The 21,324-nt window shown below is 46.2% G+C and overlaps 1 protein-coding gene across 2 annotated transcripts; it reads left to right on the forward strand.

Moving 5' to 3' along the window:
• The first annotated feature begins 1,431 nt into the window (after window positions 1-1,431).
• LOC117833467 (protein NRT1/ PTR FAMILY 4.4) lies at window positions 1,432-8,829 on the forward strand. Of its 2 annotated transcripts, none has more exons than XM_072295585.1 (5): window positions 1,432-1,810; window positions 1,946-2,163; window positions 2,746-3,186; window positions 7,071-7,220; window positions 7,510-8,829. In XM_072295585.1, the coding sequence occupies exons 1-5, from the start codon at window positions 1,681-1,683 to the stop codon at window positions 8,365-8,367; spliced, it is 1,797 nt and encodes a 598-aa protein (XP_072151686.1). In that variant the 5' UTR covers window positions 1,432-1,680; the 3' UTR covers window positions 8,368-8,829. The 2 variants fall into 2 exon arrangements, with proteins under 2 accessions (XP_072151686.1, XP_034568862.1); XM_034712971.1 differs by having other exon boundaries at window positions 7,071-7,201.
• The last annotated feature ends 12,495 nt before the right edge of the window (window positions 8,830-21,324 follow it).

The following is a 21,324-nucleotide window of genomic DNA, read 5'->3' on the forward strand; positions in this document are numbered from 1 at the left end:
TGGAGGACGGCGGAGTTTTAATTTTGTTTCCAAATTAAAGGAGCTTACTAATTCCTGAATGTTATCAAACCTTCAACAGTAGATCCAGTCAGCATCATGATGGATAGCAAATCTTCAAATCATCCAAAAAATGCAGGGGAGCAGGGGATCATGCATGCATCCGACAGCTACATTTGCCCAATTTAGATACATTCCAAATATCCTATCCATTTCTGTCGGGAATATTTAAATGTTTCATCGTATCTTCAAGATAAACTACGGAGATTAACCGCTGATGCTGCGGTACCAAGCTACAAGCAAGTGTAGCCCAAGCTTTCTGCTTCCCTGGTCCTATACCACTTGTGTCAGCAAAGCACAGATGCCATTGGATTAGCCACTGCTTAAGGAGAATATATGTGCTGTACTGTTTGCCAGCATCAGTGGGAAAAGCTGCATGATTGAGCATGGCTAGGTCGGAATAGATTTTGGTTAGAGGTGTCCACTTCCCATTGGAAAGTTGTGCGTATGGCCAGTGTTGGTTTCAGGCCCATGCCTCTGCCAATGCACTCCCCCAAAGCACAAACAATCTCTGACCTGCACGGAGAGCAACTGCTCACCACAACCAATTCCACTCACCCTTCGTCCCTTCACCACATATAGATGTAACATTATAGTTCTAATAAAGGAAGTTCAGATGCTTAAAGGTTCTAATAAACACTTCAAAAATGTTTTTTAATGAAACTCACTTCGAAAATGTTGCAACAGTTCAACAAAACTAACAGATTCAGAGGTTCAACTTTGTAAATGGCAACAGTCAATCACGATCAGAGTCACAAGCCTGAAGCTTCACATTTATCTCCAGCTGTCTGGATCTAAATTCTGAAACGACATAAAAAGAAAGGAAGATGCTCTCTTATCTCATAAGTGATGGCATGTGGTAGAATATCTCTTCACAATGTGAAGATTACCTCCGCTCAAGAATATTTGTCGTCGTCCAAGAACAAAATGCAAGCTTTCTGAATTTTATATTTTTAATGCTATTACACATCAAAGTATTATTCAGATTTGTCACAGTGGAACAATATTAACCTTCATCTCCCAAAATACTTCCATGGCATGTAAATTTTTCTTCGCCAATATCCATTTACAAAAACTAATCGTGAAATATGCACCCAGTAGAGTGCATATTATCCCCATATCCAAAATAAAAGTGAACCATATCCAAGGTAGTAAAAAGGATAACACACCCTCTGTCTTATCCTTCTTTTTTCGACATTTTACGTCAGATTTCTCATCAAGTCAGTTCCTCATCAGTGAGAGCGCATGATTAATTAAGATGTTTTCGGTATACTTATCAACATTTCCCGCATTTTCTCAAGGGTAAACAGTAAACACTATGCCATGATAATTGGCTCCTCCACCCAGGGGCCCTTATAAATAACCGGCCCAGTTACCTAGAAATTTACCAAGTCGGCACTCAACTCCTACAAGGTGGAGCACAACACACTAGCTCCATAGTGTGCTCTAGCTTGTAAGGCCACCCAACAAGGTCTGGTGACCATATAGACTTGTAGTATCAACAAGAGCAGAGTAGGGAGACAGAGAGAGGAGACACTGGAAGCCAGCAGGGACCAGAGAGCACTGTAGGAGGGAGTAGTGTGCACTAGTGCAAGCTGCAAACTCGGGTACAAGAAGTGAACGATGGATATTGAGTCCAGGCAAGGTTCCAAAGGGGACTCCATGGCTGCATCGGAGGTCTCTGTTGACTGGAGAGGCAGGCCCTGCGACCACCGCAAGCATGGCGGCATGAAAGCCGCCGTCTTCGTCCTAGGTTCGTGTTCAGACTCAGAGTTTATATGTTTAGCACAGAAGAGTTCTTCAGCAAGCTTGCTTGCAATTTTCTTGTTTGCTCTGTTCTTGTTCTTTCGGTTCTTAGTTTTGTTAATGAAGTGTGTCTCTGCTGCAGGGATCCAGGCGTTCGAGATGATGGCGATTGCGGCGGTGGGGAACAACCTGATCACGTACGTGTTCGGGGAGATGCACTACCCGCTGTCGCAGGCGGCCAACATCGTCACCAACTTCATCGGCACCGTCTTCCTCCTCTCCCTCCTCGGCGGCTTCCTCTCCGACTCCTACCTCGGCAGCTTCTGGACCATGCTCATCTTTGGATTCGTCGAACTCTCGGTAAGCGCAACCATAACAGCCTGAACAATCAATCCCTTCAATGATTTGGGTGTAAGAAAATAAAGATGCCACCTGAGGCCTCCTTAAAAAAAAACTTGATTGCATTCTTGTTTGTTTCTGTGCAAGAGGGGCTAATCATGAACAGGATCATGTAGTTTAACTTGAGCTCTTTCCCGGTTACTATTCTTTTTGTTTTTTTCTCTATAGTAAACTAGTCGTACGACACAAACTAAAGATGCGGAAATTGAACATTAACCAAAAAAAGGCGATGCTGCAACTTTAACGGCCTGAAACAAAACGAAATGATAGGCAAATAGTAACCGGTTTCATTTTGTCAGTGAGAAGAGAAAGAGAGAGTCGTGTAGTAGGCAAGTAAAGGTAAAGGAAAGGACAGGAGGAAATCATCACCCCCAATGGCAACCCCCCTAGTGCGCCCTCAGTGCGCTCCTCCCGGAATTAAACGCCAATCCACTTTCTCAAATCTTTGCTCGTTCAGTGCATCGGAGCAATGGCGACAGCGGAAATGCTGCAGTACCTGAACCAACAAACTTTCTCAACGATCTTGCTGGATGTGTATGGCAGGGGTTCATCCTGCTGGCGGTGCAGGCGCACCTGCCGCAGCTGCGGCCGCCGCCGTGCGACATGATCGCGGCGGCGGCGGCGTGCGAGGAGGCCGGCGGGGTGAAGGCGGGGATCTTCTTCGCGGCGCTGTACCTGGTGGCGGTGGGGAGCGGGTGCCTCAAGCCCAACATCATCGCGCACGGCGCGGACCAGTTCCGGCGGGGGAGCGCCGGCGACGCCCGGCGGCTGTCGACCTACTTCAACGCGGCCTACTTCAGCTTCTGCGTGGGAGAGCTGGTGGCGCTCACCGTGCTCGTCTGGGTGCAGACGCGCTCCGGGATGGACGTCGGGTTCGGGGTATCCGCCGCCGCCATGGCCGTCGGCCTCGTCAGCCTCGTCGCCGGCGTCGCCTTCTACCGCAACAAGCCGCCGCAGGGCAGCATCTTCACTCCCATAGCCAAGGTACGTACACGGACAGGCTATAAATTGGCAACGTACAAGGCTACAAGTATAGCATAGCACTGCACCTATGATTCGGTCCTGTATTTTTTTTTTACCGGTAGGCAAGGTGATTATTTTGCTTTGTGATCCTTGTGTTCATGAATATACCTAGACCTAAAAAAAACCTCTAATATATGGTAGGTAGTAGCATGACAAGAGGCCATCCACGTAGGAGGAATTTGTTAAGTGTTGAAGCATAGTTTACCAAGACTGATAAAGAAATCACATAACCAAATGCCATGCCTAATACAAAATCCATAACCTAGTTACACACGTGTATGCATTAGGTACAAATTATATAATGCAATAACACACCTAAGCGAACATCCTTCCATCATAACCGATGACAGCTGATTTCGCTGTGAGATCGGTGCATTTAGCAATGTAGGGACAGATCTAGGACAAAATATGAGAGAGGGTAAATCTCAAGCAGTCTCTTTTTTCCCAATTCAACTACCATATTGGAGGGTTCGAAAAAAACTGTACTTCAGCAGATCCTCTTTACTTTTATTGGGATGAGATTATTGGGAATTGGAAAAGTAACTCTCCCAAAAATAATGAATAACATATTGGGATATCCTAATCAACTAGTTATTGGGAAAGATTTATTAGGGAACTGCTGGAGATGCCTCAAGGATAGGTAAATTTAGAAAACCTAAATATACATGGTGAAAATTATTAGTTAATATTGGTGAAAAATTTTAAGGGAGGGTACGTGCCATCAGTCCCCTCACTAGGATGAATATATGTACGTGCGCGCCATATCCAAATGCAAAATTATTGGTAGGTCACCCGTCCACGTATACACTGTTGAGGAAAGAACCTTCAGTACCGGTTCCTAACCCCCCTTTAGTATCGGTTGTGCAACCCGTATTGCTACTTCGATACTAAGGGGGTCTTTAGTACCGGGTCAAATAACCGTACTAAAGGGGGCCTTTAGTACCGATTGTTTATACCAACCGGTACTAAAGGCCCTTTTTTATTTTCTGTTTCTTTTCTCATTTTCTTTTCTATTTCTTTATTCTATATTAGTAGTTTCATGGTGAAAAAAATTTAATAGCTGCATACCATCCTGTTATGCACCCAACAAGAACTTATACGAATACAGACAAAACAAACAAAATAGATGGCCTCTTGCAGAGGCAGTTGGATCGATCATGCGTTTCATACATATAGCAGTCCAATACTTCAAATTGGTAGCAGAAGGACTCAAACTAGAATCAAGACTCAAACCGGTAGCACGACTCAAACTGATAGCAGACTCTAGATAATAAAATATTAGGACTCAAACTGGTAGTCTTTCATGACAATAGTTCATCAAAATAAAAGAACAATAAGTAGTATAATTTCAGATACAGGAGCACTTCATCCATCCAGCAGACATTAGCACTCTATTCATCAAGCAGAGCAGCACCACCAAATAACAAGACCTGATCTGGAGAAAGGAAAAGAGAGAAGTAAGAAACATACCTCAATTATCTTTAGAAAATATGGCCAATGTTATACACTGCAAAGCTTTGGATCTCTCAGCCTTTGCTTCTTCAGTAAGATCACTGGTGGAGCACACAATAAATCTTTATAATGGTCTAGCATTTTACTGCTAGTGTCGATTTCACATGCATCCTAAAAGTACAACACTGCAAGTCCACTTGAATGTTTCAAACCTACTTCTACCATCAAACAATATAACAAGGAAGCCAAATAAATTAACGACGCTCGACCCCGCATCCCGTCGGTCTGGTTGCCCCTCCCCCACAACCCACCGGCCACCCCTTCTTCCCGGCCAACCGCCGCTCCTACTCGCTGGATCTCTGAGGAGCGCCTCAGAGGTCCGGCGAGGAGGAGCGGCAGCCAGCCACGAAGAACGGGTGGCCGGTGGGTCACGAGGGAGGGACGGCTGGGCGCAGCCGGCAGGATGCGGCTGGGAGAGGGGCAGGTCCGGCAAGGGGGAGAGGGAGAGAGGGGGAGGGAGTGCATCGGATCTCATCGCCCCCAGATCTCATCCCCACCGCCGCCGCTCCATCCGTGCTGCTACATCCTGTCGCGCCAAGCCCGCTAGCCGTCGTCGCTCCGTGCCCCAATGGCCGCCGTGCCTCGCCCCGCCGCCTCACCTCAGGCACGAGGTGAGGGGCGAGCGGAGGGGGGGAGGAGAGGGGAGGCCGGGGAGGGAGGGAGAGAGAGGGTCAGCGGCGGCGGAGGGAGGGAGGGAAGGGGTCAGCAGCGGAGGGAGTGAGGGGGCTAGCGGGATAAGGAGAGAGGGAGGAGAGAAGTGGGACCAGGGGAGAGAAAGGGAGAAGCGGTAGAGGGAGAGAGAGGGAGCGCGGACGTCAAGCGCGCTTAACTGGATTTGAGAAAGATTTCGGATCCGATCGGACCGATACTAAAGGTCACCCATTAGTACCGGGTGGAGCCTCCACCAAGTACTAATGGGTCTCCGGTATTAATGGGTGACCTTTAGTACCGATTGAAGCTCCCAACCGGTACTAAAGGGGGTCATGAGGGGCTTCAGGAGAACTAGCCGTTAGACCCGGTACTAATGCTCACATTAGTATCAGGTCAAAAACTAACTGGTACTAAGGGCTAAAACCTAAAATCAATGCTCAGTTTTCCGGTAATAATATATAATGAATATGTAAAGTCGAAGCGCATATTGTCGTATGTCGATTAACAAAAACCGCAGCCAAAGATACCACAAGCCCAAACTCATATATTTAAGACGCAATCGTGCACAATATGGTCACCAGCCGGCCCTAGCTCCACGTATGTGCACTATCTACAAATTAGAGAGTCGCCGCCGGCCCTCGCTGCACGTATTCGCACTAGCTACACTTATAATACGCGAGGCCCAATTACAAGGGACGCACTAGCACCCAAGCAGAGTAAAATTTAAAGGCCTTTAAAAAAAGAGTAAAATTTAAAGGTGTGTACACATGGATGAGCAAGCAGGTGTGTGTATCCAACACTGAAAAAGGAAAAAAAAGTTTGACCATAATACGTATCATGATTCCTTATGAAGAAAGTAGGACTCCGGATATGCTCTGCTTTAGGAGCAAAGCTGATGGCCGCCGGGTGTTGTTTAATCGGCAAAAGGCTTTTTTGGTCCAAAAGCCACAGGGATCACCTATCAAGAACAAGAGTTGAGCAGTAGTGGTGGAGGTTATGGGTTCGAAGCCTGCCTGATTTGTTTCTCTTTTAGAAAACAAATTTGAAGACTGTCAGCAAAAGGATTAAAATTAAGCATGACTCTTGCAGAAAAGAAAAAGATAAAAACCTGATAGCTTCTCATGTAATGTACTAATTAACATTGTATATGACATGGCAAAATAAAGAAAAAAATTACACATTTTTTTTTGCAAAAAAACACCTTGAAAGCTCTATCAGTTACATTCAAATTGTCTGCTTTTTAGTGGGAGTTTTTGCAGTTTTATTCCGTTACATTCAAATTGTCTGTTTTTTAGAGTAAGGCTCGATGATTTGAGCACTGGCACTGGCCTCTCCCTCTACTTTTACCTGTGGGACAAGTTGACAAGGGCTAGTGGCTCAGCTTTCCACTGGGTGGGTCAACAACAGCAACAGACGCGCACACTAGCTGTTGGAAGGTGCCTGAGCTGTGTGATTATTGTTAAACACATAGCTGGAGGCCCATTCTGTTACGCCCGCAATGCATCAATCAATCATGTGTAGTGGGGGCGTGTAACATGTGGTTGCACCAGACGACATGAACGCGCGACCAATTCGACGTGTTTGTTTTTCCTTAAAACCAAAAAGGCGCATAGTTTACAATGATTTGCAAATTTTTTAGAGTAGCCTCCTTTACTTTGAACTCATTGGGACTTGTTTTGTAGGTATTCGTCGCCGCTGTGACTAAGCGGAAGCAAGTTTGCCCGTCGACCGCCACCGTGCAGGCCAACGCAAGCATTACCGCCCATGAGATGTCGGTTAACACTACGAACATTCGCCACATCAACAAGTTCAGGTGTGAAATGAACTTTCAGGTTGTATATTTTGCACAAAAAAATAAACATAAAAAATCTTTCAACATTTATAAGATTCAACCAGTGTGCAGTTGCTTGCATAAGAGAAAATTTTACAAGATGGTCTTGACATGGATAATGTTCCATCCATTATTGTAGAGTCTACCTGTCACTAGTTTGTTACCTTAAAACAAAAGCATATGGCAGGGCTAAAATCATGCAAAGTAGCATCAAATTAGTTTCCTGCAAGGTTTGTTAAATTCTCTCACTGTCTCACATTAATGATTAATCTTCGTTTGCAAATACCCAGGTTCTTGGACAAGGCATGCGTGAAGGCCCAGGACGGCCCCGGCGGGGCGTCGTCGGCGGGGAAGGAGAGCCCGTGGCGCCTGTGCACGCCGGCGGAGGTGGAGCAGGTGAAGGTGCTCCTGTGCGTGGTCCCCATCTTCGCGTGCACCATCGTCTTCAACACCATCCTCGCCCAGCTGCAGACCTTCTCCGTGCAGCAGGGCAGCGCCATGGACACCCGCCTCGCCGCCTCCTTCCATGTCCCACCGGCGTCGCTGCAGGCGATCCCCTACGCCATGCTCGTGGCCCTCGTCCCGGCCTACGAGGCCGCATTCGTGCCCGCCGTGCGCCGCCTCACCGGCGTCGCCACGGGGATCACCCCGCTCCAGCGCATCGGCGTGGGGCTCTTCGCCGTCACCTTCTCCATGGTCGCCGCCGCGCTCGTCGAAGCCCGGCGCCTCCACGCCGCCGCCGACGGCAACGGCCACCTCCTCTCCATCCTCTGGATCGCGCCGCAGTTCCTGGTGTTCGGGCTCTCCGAGATGTTCACCGCCGTCGGGCTCATCGAATTCTTCTACAAGCAGTCGCTCGCCGGCATGCAGGCCTTCCTGACCTCCATGACCTACTGCTCCTACTCCTTCGGCTTCTACCTCAGCTCCGTGCTCGTGTCGCTCGTCAACAGGGTCACGAGCACCTCCGCCGCCGGCGATGGCGGCTGGCTCGCCAACAACGACCTCAACAAGGACAGGCTGGACCTCTTCTACTGGCTCCTCGCCGGCCTCAGCATCCTCAACTTCTTCAACTACCTCTTCTGGGCGAGGTGGTATTCCAAGAGCGTAGAGACGGTGCAGGTCGCCGGAGTCGTCCGAGGCGGCGGTGAGCAGGATGACGAGAAGGACACCTCGGAGTGCTAGATTATTAACAACATGGGTCGTCCCTGAAATGTGGGCCCACGAAATATGAAACCTATCATCAGCCGATTAATCAAAATTAACCTAGTGCTAAGTGTAGTTAACCTTTTTTTATTTTGCTGCTTTTATGGTTTTTGCTTTGCATTTGGGAAGATATATATGATGAGTATGAGTTAAATTAATCACAAAAAGGTGTTAGGTGACTGAACCTAAACTTGGTTAGCAGGCCAAGTTTTAAGGCTAGTTCTGTAAATTCAACTCCTGCAAGGATGAAGGATGCATGAGTAGTACTGTAGAAGCTAGTGGTTTGGATAGCTGAACCGAGTCTCCTTGCATGGGAGCAGAAAAAAAATGCTATGTAGCTATGTAAATGCAAATGATTTAAAATAAAACTAAAGCGGATCACTGAATTAGTTTGGTCTGCCACTAAACGTCTGTCATGCCTTAGCTTACCGATTAATGCAATTCCAAGAGATGAATAAAGTTTTGTATTTTCGTGTCTATGAAAGACAGGTGCATATGTTGGGGTCTTGATGAAAAATTCAAGCTATTTAGCCATCTAGTTTGCTCTTGCCTTATTTACAGAGATATAAATATGTCATTTCGGAACAGGTCATACTCCGTAAAGTGTTTGAAAAGTGAACTAAGAAGAGACAACTGTCTTGGTCACACTTTTTGTCAAATGGGCATCTAATTACGTGCATTGACAAGCATATGTGGTCGATAACTCCCCAACTTTTCCTTGTTTACTTGCATGCCTAATCTAATTATTTTGTGACAACATATATACCGTGAAATGTCTCCTCAAAATATTTTCATAGAGTGATTCTCGAGATGATTAATGCAGAAAAGCTTTCTCGGTATATTTCTACCATTTTTTTTAGAATTTGCCTAGCAGAGCAATTCATTAAGAAGGAAAAGAGTTTTACAGCATGCACCTCACTTGACCACAACAAAATTAAAGGAAAATTACAGTGCAAGAAAAAAAAGAAACAGCCTGCCACGAAACACAACAAGATACTAGCCATTTGGATATATGAAGAATGATGAATCCACTGTGCATGTTGTGATCCAGCAGCACGCCTCCCCAATGGTATGTACTTGCTCACGCTTGAAGCCACCACAATATATCGTAAGGAAGTGTAACTTTACCTTTGAAGACCCTATCATTTCTTTTGCTACTGTAACTTTCACACATGAGCATAACCTGGAGTGTCAAAACCCTTACGGATTGTTTATGCGACTGCTTTCTGTAAATTTCTACATCAACCTTTTTGCTATTTTCGATCATGTTTGAAGCTAAGTTTTCAAGTTCAAAACAATTTAGGGGTATAATGCTTCCAATAAAAAAATCCTCTAAATTCTAACGGATGCAGGTCCGTGTTATCTGAGGTCAACACGTGTGTTTGGCATTAGGAATAATTGAATGTGCACCGGATGTTATGCGTAAATATGAAGGTCTATAAGCAAGATTGACGAGCAAATCTAAGACAATGCAAGGACGAAACTGGTGACACGCGCACTCACAATTTTTTCCAGGGAATATTACATGTTTTGGCATAAATCAAGCAGCCCCTAAAAGGCATGCAAATCTCTTTGCAGAATAATACCTATACTTTTCCACATCAAGGATATCACAATTTCGAGTCCGATTCCCTCAGCAATAAAAATGGCTTCAATTAGATATGTGACAGCAAAATAGAATAACAATTTGCATTGTGATGTTTCTATTTCCTAAAAGACAGGCCAATCTTTGTGCCTCAGCTTCCTTTGTCTGGATATGGAGCTGGAAAGCAGCCATGGATCCAAGCTGCACTCCGGATGCCAAACCTGTCTTTCAATCCAATAGCTCCAACAAGGTGCTTCAAAGAAAGCAAGCGTGGTGAGTGATAACATCAGTCGCCTTCTTGTCCCCTGTCTAGGCTACCTTTTGTTGTACCATGCAACTAAAATCAGGACCATAGTTAGTTACAAAGCCAGCAAGCAAGGAATAACGACAACAGCTATGGTAGCCATGGTCTTAGATGTAGATGATTAAATTAAATTGCATGTTATTGGATACTAGTTATTGGATACTAGCTACCATATAACCTTTTCCAAATAATGATGAAGGTATGGAAATCCAAGGTTTTTCATGGATGTTATCTTCATTATAGTCATTCGATGCAGTAGCTAAATTCACTAACCCCCCCCCCCCCCCCACCACCACCACCACCACCACCATGCAGAGAATTGTAGCATTCAAAATTTGTCACAAAAAGACTTTAGCAGTTAATTAATAATTAGGGGACCTAAGTCATTTGGCTTCCGCAATAATCTTTCTGAAAAATCCTAGCACTGCACTCTTTGTTGTAATGGGCCGCCCCTGCTGACGCATTATGTGGTCTTGATGTTGTTTATTGCAAAAGAAATTATATGGTATACTCTCTTTAGAGCTACTACCTCCGTTCCAAATTGTAGGTCGTTTTAGCTTTTTTAGGTGCATAGTTTTGTATACACTTAGATATAGTGTATATCTAGATGCATGATAATATCTATAAATCTAAAAAAGTCAAAACGACCTATAATTTGAAACGGAGGGAGTATATATCTTCTTAACACTAGCTGGTACCTAAAATATATGCATGCCTCTTCTAAGATATGGAAATTTACGCATTTAATGTTCATGTGCTTGATATCTTCTTTTACATCCACTTATTTGTATCTTAATAAGAGAATTTTTTTGGGTGTAATAACTAATAAAGTTTAGGTGTGACGAGCGATGGGATCCTATTAAGAAAGCCATATATGTGGAGTATATATGCTTGGTGCTGAATATTATTGACGAGTAACATGCCAAAGGGCGGGAAGGGACACTGGCATATGTCGATTGGATTTGCATGGACTGGCTTGGAACTAGACTATACTAGACGAATAATAAGGATATGAAAATTGTAGATTTTTCGTACATGATATCTTATCTCACAACCTCTTGTGGCATGCAATCGCTGAGAATAGTAGCAGCTCATGTGCAATTGGCTACAAATCCACTCACACTCAGTTTGCTCTATGCTTTTGTTGTAGCTTCGTTTGTAAACTTCGCATTTATCAAATGTTCTCGCTTCAGATATTACATGTATATATTCAATAATAACCATACATCATCTGCATATTCTTCTGCAAGACATCTTCTCTTACAGTCACTCATTCCAGCATTTAAAATAGAATGTTGCGGCGCAGCGCATACAATGCAAAGAACATTTTCTTGGTAAATTAACTAAATTTGAAGTGCCACGAGTGTTAGTTTCTTGTGACAAAAAGCAGCTAGGTTTATGTGGACGCAGTATATGCTTTGGCTCCAAAAATTATTGACAGAATGAGTAACATGGTAAAGGCCGGTAGGACAATTGTGCCGTGATTGGACACCATGACACGCTTGGTGGCCAACAGCACGGGGATGCCCCGTGTGTTGTTCATGTCCCTAGAAAGCAAGTCTAGAGTTGGTTCCCCGCAAAGTGGAGAGCGTCATGCACCTCATATACCGTAGCATTTGTGCCTAGAAATCCTAGTGTTTCAATTTTATTCCAATATTTGCTGTTAGGGTAAGCTTGATCGTATATATATCGTCCTTTAGGCAAAAGAAACTTCTTCATACTGTTTTAAAATTTAGGATACTCTTCTTTAGTCAAATTGACTAGAGCGAGGGCCACATGCATTTTGATAATTAAAAAAGTCACTACACGTGCCTGCCTCGATGACGACGGGCAGGGGCAACACCACGTTGAGGTAGGGTATTTGCACTGGCACTGGGCAAGAAATAAGGTACTACTAGGTAGCTCATTTTTACCACATGAGGGCTTAAAAACAGTTGGATTTTATGCTAGCTTCGCCCAACAGTCATATATCTTACTCCCTCCATCCCAAATTACTATTTGTTTTAGTTTTTCTACTGACGGATATACAATAAAAGTGAAAGTCAAAATAAGTAGTAATTTGGGACGGATGGAGTATCATAGAAATAAATAGCTGGATTAATAAGCAGAGATGCCTTGGGCACATACCACACTGGCCCTCATAACCCAGGGTCCCCAATTTAGACTAAGTACTCTAGGAATATATCACTATAATGAGCTCCGTTGCAATCATTTATGGAGTCCAATTAAGGTTTGTGTAGATCAACAACTGGCTCAATCCCTGACTCTCTTTCAATCACATACGGCTCAATCTCTCTGACTCTTAGTACAAAGGCACAACAGGAGTGGTTGATTTTGAGTTACTCTAGTCTGCTTCAAGCTCCGGTGTATGAAAGACAATTCTGTAAACAGCCAAACAGGCCAGCCTATTAATAGATTAATCGGCAACGAGACATACTTTGTAGCTATAGTCTAATCGTGGATCATGGATTCATCAACTTAAAAATTGTACTTTCCAAAATCGTTAATTTCGACAAGATATAGGATCGAATCAATTTCGCATCACTCCTCACATGATCCAATCCTGGCTCTCCTCTGAGCCTGGCAGGAAAGAATCACGCTCCATGGCCATGAGCCATATCCACGGATCAAAAAAGCAGTGGGAGCAATAATCCATGGCACTCGCACTGGACAACAACAGGAATAAAAAGCAACACAAAGGCGCCAGGAAGATGAACCATCCGTCAGCCATCAGCCATCAGATTCAGGCCGGAGGAGACCCCGACGGCGCATGCGTAAAGAACGGCGGGCGCCATGGAGAGGCTATAGGAAATCTCGTCCTGAACACTTCGTGCTCAGTACACAAGACGTCGATACGTAGCAGGCAAGACGTCGACACATGTCCCTGGCGGTGCTTGTGCCGGAAGCCTGAAGGGTAGCGAGGCAGCTGATACCTTGTGCTTGCTCTTTTTGTGCAGCGTCGTCAGAACACCTGGACTGGTACTAGATACTATTCTCCCCCAAGTCATGTCTCCAACTCCGAGCTAGATTAGCAGCTAGCAGCTTTTGATCTTTCTCTTTCAATTATTTGTTTTGTAGCAGCCTTTGCTCTTCGTATTTGCTTTTTCAGTCTTTTCCTATGCGGTCCTGATGCTGCTAGATTGATGAGTTTGCGGAGATGGAATCTTGTCTCTCGTCCTTACCGTCGCAGTACGTGAGGTCGTAGAATGTGTACAGTCAAGCCTTATAGCCTTTGGTTATTGAATTGTTTTTCGTTATGGATATTAATCTGTTTTACATGTGAAAGTTGTACCAAGCGATTGCCTTGAATCCTCGCAAAATAAAAGAGGTGGTTTTGACAAGAAAACTATATTCAGCATAAAAGAAAGAGAGGTTGTCTTCAAAAGGAAAACTATGTTCAGCACGCTGTATATATAGATTTCGTACATATATAACTTTCATAATATTGTTACTTAAACCACAATGGAGGTCATTTAGGAACGATGAAATGTGTACATGCCGATCCCATAAAAAACATTGCCCCAACTATCTATCTGGCTCAACTAGTACGTAATGACAAAAGAGGTGGCCATAAGGTAGGGATGGTGTCAGCTGTCAACAATGTCAAGAACCTCTAATAATTTGGAACCCCAGTTGCAATTTTTATTTGTCTGGGAAATTAAATAACATATTTAAGAGACTTAAAAATAATTGATCTTGTGGTGCCCATAAATGGCAACCGGGAGAAACATGAAATCTCTAGGTCTTTAAATTATCCAAGTTCAAATGGCCAGTGAATTCAGATGAAAATTGAGAAAAAATTGAATAAAAATAAACAAGAATACAATCAACTGTCTTGAGCCAAAAGCACCTCATACTAAGGTTAATTTTTTAACTACATCTTTCCCTTTGAATTTCCACTGCTTTCTGATTTTTTTTTGAACTTATCTGAATTTTCTGGACTTTAATTTGCAGATCATGTTTTCCGAAATATTCATGAATATCTAGCACTTCAAGAAATTCTATGCAAAGGTTGATTATGGGGCCCTACTTTGTTTGTTTATTTTATTGGAGTTCTTTAAGTTGATTTGCATTAGTAAAAGAAAGGTACTTACATCAACTGAAATACTGAATAGAGTTCCTTTCTGGGAGAAAAAACAAGGGCAAATCATTTCCTCTTGCTGGCCCAATATGGCCCAGCAGTCCACAAGGCCCGATCTTGCTCTCACTCCCAACTTGCGTGGGCCTCTTCTCTCAGGTTGCTAAATGTAATGACAGAGGCTTCTAAAAAAATGTAATGGCAGCGCTTGGGCAGGCAAGCAGCAAAATCTTAGTGTGCAGATGTTTATGCACATCAAGAAACATCTGTTATTTTTGATACGCTAATAAAAACAGCCATGTGGCCTTCAGTCTCAACTTGGGCTAATCCGAGTAAGCAGCATGGATTCTTCTCAAATACTCATGGCCATTAAAATAAACATCTATACATGGCATTCAGCTATTTTCTATACCTAATATTAAAGTGGGGTAGTTTTTTCCAACTGTAATTGTTTTGTAAAAAAGTCCATTATTTTTTATTTAATCAACCCGCGATCTCTATGTTGACTCCCACACGTGCGTGTCTGGGCCAAGCGTAGTGGCTAGCTGGTCCAGCTTTCCACCGGCTGGACCAGCTAGCTAGCCCCCCAAGCCAGGCTGCGGATAAATGGATCACGCTTGGAGACACAGTAGGCAACATCAGCAAATACACGTCACCTGCAATTTAATCTAACGAAAAAAATTGAAGGTCACAGGTCATATGGCGTGACATCAGCATAATGTTGTCATTTCTTCAGCCATAACGTAATAAATTTCTTTTGACCTTGATGACAACAACGTGTTTAGCCCACACGCACTACCATCATATACTGCTACACTAAGATGCGATCGCCAGTGACGAGCGAGACAACAAGAACAATCGAGAGCCTCAAGACAGAGCAAGATGCGGTGGCAGGGTACATGCTATTGAGCTGGACGATGTTGACCCATTAGTTCGGGTTGGCCTACGTCTAGGGATCTAGAGTCGCAGAGTCGGTCCAGACGATAAATTTGATGGGGTGCGTCTGCTCAAAGATGACACCATGAAGCACATCACGAGGGAGGCGCTTGAAGAATGAGATGTGGAGTCGGGCAGCGGTAGATTAATGTGGCGGGGCAGTATATGCCTGAGCTCGTGGGACTCCAAGAGCGTAGTAAACTCTAGGCGGACTTCATGAGCAGGCTACAGGCGACAGCCGACAGACCACAAGAGGAGGGGGAACGGGTAGAGCTGGTGATTGGGAATGATGACGCTTGCCTTTTGAGTCCAGTAGCATCAAAGAATCTTAGTGGTTAGCGGCACATCTTACATGGTGGCGGAATCAGTCGAGTTTTTTTTCCATGTATATTGGCTATCAAACGTGCGAGGAATTTTTCTCCTGTCTAAACGCACGAGCACATTTGCTAGTTTTATATCAATGCATGTAATTGTGGCGGAACCGCCCAAATTAACCTGACTAAAATGCATTGAAGTCGCCTGACACGCGATTATGCACTTTAAGCAAGTCAACTTGGTCGACCGTCGGATTTCCTCCGATAAACCACATAAACAGGATCGAGAAGCATCGCTCACGCGAAGGTGAGTAGCACAGAGGTTACAACATTCCATCATGACAACATAGTTCAACAATTTATTACATCAGAGTTTTTTTTGAAATTCAAACCGAAATTTTGCATGGTTCGAAGTCAAAGGAAAACAACGGAAACTAAACGTCGATACATGACATCACGACGGAGCCGATCGTGACATCAAAAATTCCTTCCTTCGCCATCCGAGGAAGGATCCCACTCGACGGTCCAGCCTGGAGAGAGCTGGGTCGGCCAAGTGGTACCAGCAACCAAACTATTGACATTACCTGAAAAAGATTAGCCACAACAAGGCTGAGCAACTAGTACTCAGCAAGACTGACCCGTCGGAAAGACACGACCGAGACCTAGACATGCAAGGCTTTCTGGCTCTGGGGTTTTCTTTGCCAAAAGCGTCTAAAGTCAGTCCTTACTTTCAACATTTTAGCTCATGTTCTATGTTCTTTATCCATTCTAGGTTAGCAACTTATACTAAACAAACATGGTTTCCAAGCAATTCTTGAACAAGCATCAAGATTAAAATCATCATCATGTTCCATCTTTACTCAGTGCAGAATAGTGATCAAGTAGTCCCAATCTGTAAGAGGCAGACGAATCGATTCGAATTTATTAACCATGCATGGCCAACCTAATCTCACGACATCCGCGCACCACGAAGGGTCGCTTCATTTGTCAGCCGTCCCCATCGATCCCTTAGGCACGTGTCAGGGCTAACTTCCTTTGGCATGCAATGCTCCACAGTCCCAGCCTATTGCTGCACTGTGACCGCACTTGCACCCACATGATGCACCATGGGAACGACGTTCCAAGGACAGTCGGAGGGTATGCCACGCCCCAGTTCAATCAGGTACTAGGCTTCCCCATCCCATACTAGGTATGAGATTAGTACTTTCAAACACTTGATCACGAACGCCGACACATTTCGACCTTAGTCCATTTTCATTTAGATAGACGGGGCAATCCACCAAGTATCGAACATAAGCCTGACCCCGTCCGTCGTCCTTATAGTTGCGGCATAACTGGAACATTCAACTCCTATAACTCGCGAGTGACAGGAAATCACTCGACTTTTACCGAAACCTATTAAGCATTGCACTACTCGACCTTAGCAACTAGTATTCAGACAAGGTACTAAGTTTATGCATCTAAGGTTTCATTACAACTCCTGGAACGTAAATGCGCAATCAAGTAACCAGTGAGTGGCATGAAAGTAAAACAGGGAGTTCATGCAGCGGGGCTTGCCTTCAAGAAAAGCTTGCGGGTCCTCGGGGTCTTGCTCTGGTTCGGGCTCTCCTTCGAAGGGGTGAAGCTCCTCGACGGGGTCTTCTTCCGGTGCCGGGTGAAGCTCGTACGTTCCGTCGGCGAGATTCAACTCTACACGGAAATGCAATGCAGGGGTTAAACATTTTAGATGGTTATTTCAACACACTAATATTTTAACACGGACACTTGTAGCAAGGCTACAGGAAAGGTGGGGGAGTTCAACTTCTGTTGGAGGAGATCAGGATGAGATGGTCGGATTGGGGGAAACTTAGGGTTTGACCCTCAGGTTTAAGGAAAACCGTACTGAGGTCCTCAGACTCAACACAGAGGAATCCCCGAAAATATTTCACCGATACCCTCGGGTCAAAGAAAAAGTTACAGCCGAGCCCTCGGGCGAGGCTGAGAAAGGGTCGGCGAAACTTGGCAGGGTCGGGCGAGGCGAACGGGAAAAGGTCGGGCGAGACGAAAAGAAAAGGGGTCGGGCGAAACGAAACAAAGGGGTCGGGCGAAACGAAAAAGGATAGGGGTCGGGCGAGACGGAACACAAGGGGTCGGTCGCTTACCTCCAGGTCTACCGGTGAAGCCTTGGGGCCGAACAGGAGTAGGCTGGGACGGGAAGTCATACGCGCTAAGGCTTGGGCAGCGGCGAGACTTCGACGGTGGTCCGGCGGCGGCGGTGCTTCTTGCGGACACCAGCAAGCTTGAGTACCGCGCGGAGGAGCGGGCGGCTGGTGGGTTGGAAGAAGCGGCTGGAGCGGAGAGGGGAACTTTCCCAAGAGGGTGGCGGCAAAATCGCTGGAGTGTGGGGGTGGCGCAAAGGGGTGAGCTCCACGGAAGCTCAGCGGCGGCGCGGGGAGAAGGTGGTGGCTCAGAGGAGAAAGTAGGGGCGTAGAGGAGAAAGCGGCGGCGCAGGTGCGGGCGGTGGCAAGGGATGGCATTGCTAGTGAGGGGGTTCCCTTTTATAGGGCCGGGGTGGCGCGGAGGGTCGAGGCGGGGCTCCGGTGGGGAAAGGATAAGGCCGGGAGCGGCGAGTGCGCGGGCAAGGCGGCCATTGGCTGACGACGCCATTGGGCAGAGGAGGCGGAGCTCCAGGTGGTCTTCGGCAGTGATTGGCCTTGGGCGGCACGCGTCTGGGGCTTCCGGTCTGTCGGGCGGGCGAGGCGGAAGGCTACCGTGGGGGTTGGGCGAACGGGCGGAGGCGTGGGACGTCGGGGGCGTGTTAGCTTTCTCGGCGGACGGGTGGAACAGGGTTGGCGGAGCAGAGCCGTGGCAGGCGGAAGGTGGCACGCGCGTGGCCAGCGGTTGGCTGGCCCTGCACTCGCTCCGTCCTGTCGCGGGCGCGGGTTGGGCGCCGTGGCTCTCGTCCTGTCGCTATCGCGCTGGTGATAGGGTGCCGGCGAGCTGCCGGTGGCCGGCGGCCACGTGGCGCGCGGCGCGCGAGCGAACGTGCTCTAGCGCGCGGGCGTCGAGGCTCCTTTCGGGCAGCAAGCCCGAACAGCTTTGGAGCGATCCTTCTCCGAGTCTTTCAATACAACTCCCGAAACTCCCTTAAACAAACTTGCTCAACTCTGATCGTTCTTCAAACTTTGTTTAAGGTGTTGGTTTAGATTATGAAAGGATTCAAAGATATTTCCGGCCAAAGCTAGCCAAAAATCTGGGATTCCAGACTTAGGATTTTTAAGGCACCAGGGGTGAGTTGACTGGTTTACCTCCCTTTGACCGGGGTTTTGAACAAGCTCGGGCCCGATTTGGATCTGGGTCAGTGTAACAAAGTTGGAACACTCTTGAGGTACTACAATTTTCATTCAGGTCCTGACTTGAGTTTAGATAGGAAAACGGGAGATGAAAGCTTGCAAAGATGGAGGAAAACTTGAATTCCAGGACTTAAGAGATTTTCAGGGTCCTTTAGTAAACCGGTTTTGGATTGCTGTTTTTGACTCCCTTCCACTCCGAATTAGTCAAAGTGCCTTTAACAAAAGTTGTTGGAATTAAAAAGTTTTACAACTCTTATTTGGGCAGAAACTTAAGTTTGTATAAAAATTTCAAGTTTTAATTCAAACTCCAAAAAGAGCTTCTTAGGTTTATAAAGGTCATTTCACTTCTTAACTTAGGGATTTATCACTGGTTTAGAGTTAAAAGTACTTAATTTAGGTAGAGTTGTTACAGTAATGCCCGTAAATTTCACCAACCAAAATCACTCGCTAAAAATCATTTTCAGAATCTTTTCACCGTTTGAGCTCCCAAGTCCCGTCTTCCCGGCGATTTCGCCATCTCGGTACCGAAGCCGACCGCCGACCATTTCTTTTTTTTCCTTTACCTCTCCACGAGTCATGCCGCGTGCCAGACGGAAGACCACCGCGCGTGCCCGCGAACGTTCCCGCAATCGCCGCCGTCTCTCTCTTTTTCTTCTCCTTTCCTTCCCCCTTTTCCCTTCCTTTTTCTTCTCTTCCTTCTCTTTCTTTTTCTTCCTTTTCTTCCTTCTCCTGGGCGAGCGCCTGCCTCCTCCTTCCTGCCACGCTCCCTCCCTGGCGCGCCTCCCCACTAGTGCCCCTGCCGGCCCTAGCTACGGCTGTGCACGCCATCTCCTGGCGCCTGCCTCCCAGCTCCTGCCGCGTACCACCCCGGGCCCCCGCTCCGCTCCTGTGCCACGCCCGCGCTGCGCCAGCTCCCCTCGCACGCGCCCACCTAGCATAGCACCCCTCCCTGGCGCCCCTGCACGCTACGCCCCCAGCCCGCACATGCGCCCTCAGGCCCACACCCCGCAGCGCCGTCCCCTCGCACGCAGCTAGCCCCACGTCCCGGCCCTGCCAGCGCCCCCGCTTGGCGCACGCCGCTCACCGCACGCTCGGCCTCCCCAGCGCTCGCTGTGCTCCGGTACCGCCTCTGCCCAACCGGCCATCTCCTTCTGTTCTTCTCGTGGTGTTCTGTCCCGAGGAAGAAGAAAGGGTTGTTTTGCCTTTTTACCCATCCGCTTATTCCTTTTCACACCCAGACCCTCCCACCTCTCTCTTTGCCATTTTCATCAGAGACCCTTCCACTTTCGAAAATAATTACAGAAAAGTCCCTAACCCCTTACAAATAAGCCCCTGATCCTCTGTTTAGCCCCTAAAACCACCTTTACCTCGTCATTTTATGCGCCAAATCCTCTCCACTGAACCTCAAATTCGACCATGTCATTCTCAAATATATTTCCGCCGAGTCATCTACAAGATCCCTAAAAATACTCCTCATTTCCTATTTTTAGTTCACTCCCTCTCTTCAAGCTCAACGGGTAAAACTTTATTTGCTTTTATTTATCGTGTGCTTGTTTGTGTGTGTCGTAGATCGCGCAGTGACCGTGGAGGAGCCCGAAGAGGAGCTTGAAGCCCAGTACCCTGAACTGGAGCCCAAAGACCAGTACCGCGAGCAAGAACTCCCGGCCGACTTTTAGGACGGCAAGTCCAATCTCAACCTTTGATGCATATTTATCCTAGTTTTTCAAACACAACCTATTGGCCTGATTTATAAAATTGCATATTGTTTTACTGCTAAAACACGGTTGGATAGCCACCCCTTGATTATTATGAATATTCCTTGACGTCCAGTAATTATCTCTAAATATGACTTGCTCAGTTTGGATGATAATTACTGCTAGAATGCTTAGGACCTTGTTACTCATTTTATTACACCCCAAATATGACTACATTATATTTTATCAAAGAATAAATGTGTGAGTGTTTTAAATGAGAAAAATGGGTTTTTGGGAAATAAAGGAAAGAAAATACTTAGATGAGATGGATGGGTGTTTCTTGTGTGAAATGCCAAGTTGGGCTCGTACCTTTATTGTTGAGCAGGTTGGGAGATATCCATCTTGTCACAGTTAAGGATTGAGTTGATGTGCCATCTTGCCTAACCCAATTTATCATGCAACCACTCGACCGGTCTGTTAATCATCATGAGAGCTGGTGAGCAACGGGAGACCATAGAGAAGGAGTAAGAACTGTGTGACTTAGATCCCGGTTGAGACCTCGTTGGTAGGTCATTAACCCCTTGGTTGCTTCCGTGTTGGCTAGTCAAGTTTAGCTAAGGTGGGAAATGGCTTTGATAGGATCTGCATCGACACTAAGG

This window comes from Setaria viridis, chromosome 8, assembly GCF_005286985.2.
Source record: "Setaria viridis chromosome 8, Setaria_viridis_v4.0, whole genome shotgun sequence".
NCBI lineage: Eukaryota > Viridiplantae > Streptophyta > Magnoliopsida > Poales > Poaceae > Setaria > Setaria viridis.

Excerpts from the sequence above, each read along its gene's own strand:
- LOC117833467 (XM_034712971.1), top strand. The coding sequence starts at position 1,681 with ATGGATATTGAGTCCAGGCAAGGTTCCAAAGGGGACTCCATGGCTGCA. Across the intron at positions 1,811-1,945 it reads AGCCGCCGTCTTCGTCCTAG|GGATCCAGGCGTTCGAGATG; the intron begins GTTCGTGTTCAG and ends TCTCTGCTGCAG. Across the intron at positions 3,187-7,070 it reads TCTTCACTCCCATAGCCAAG|GTATTCGTCGCCGCTGTGAC; the intron begins GTACGTACACGG and ends CTTGTTTTGTAG.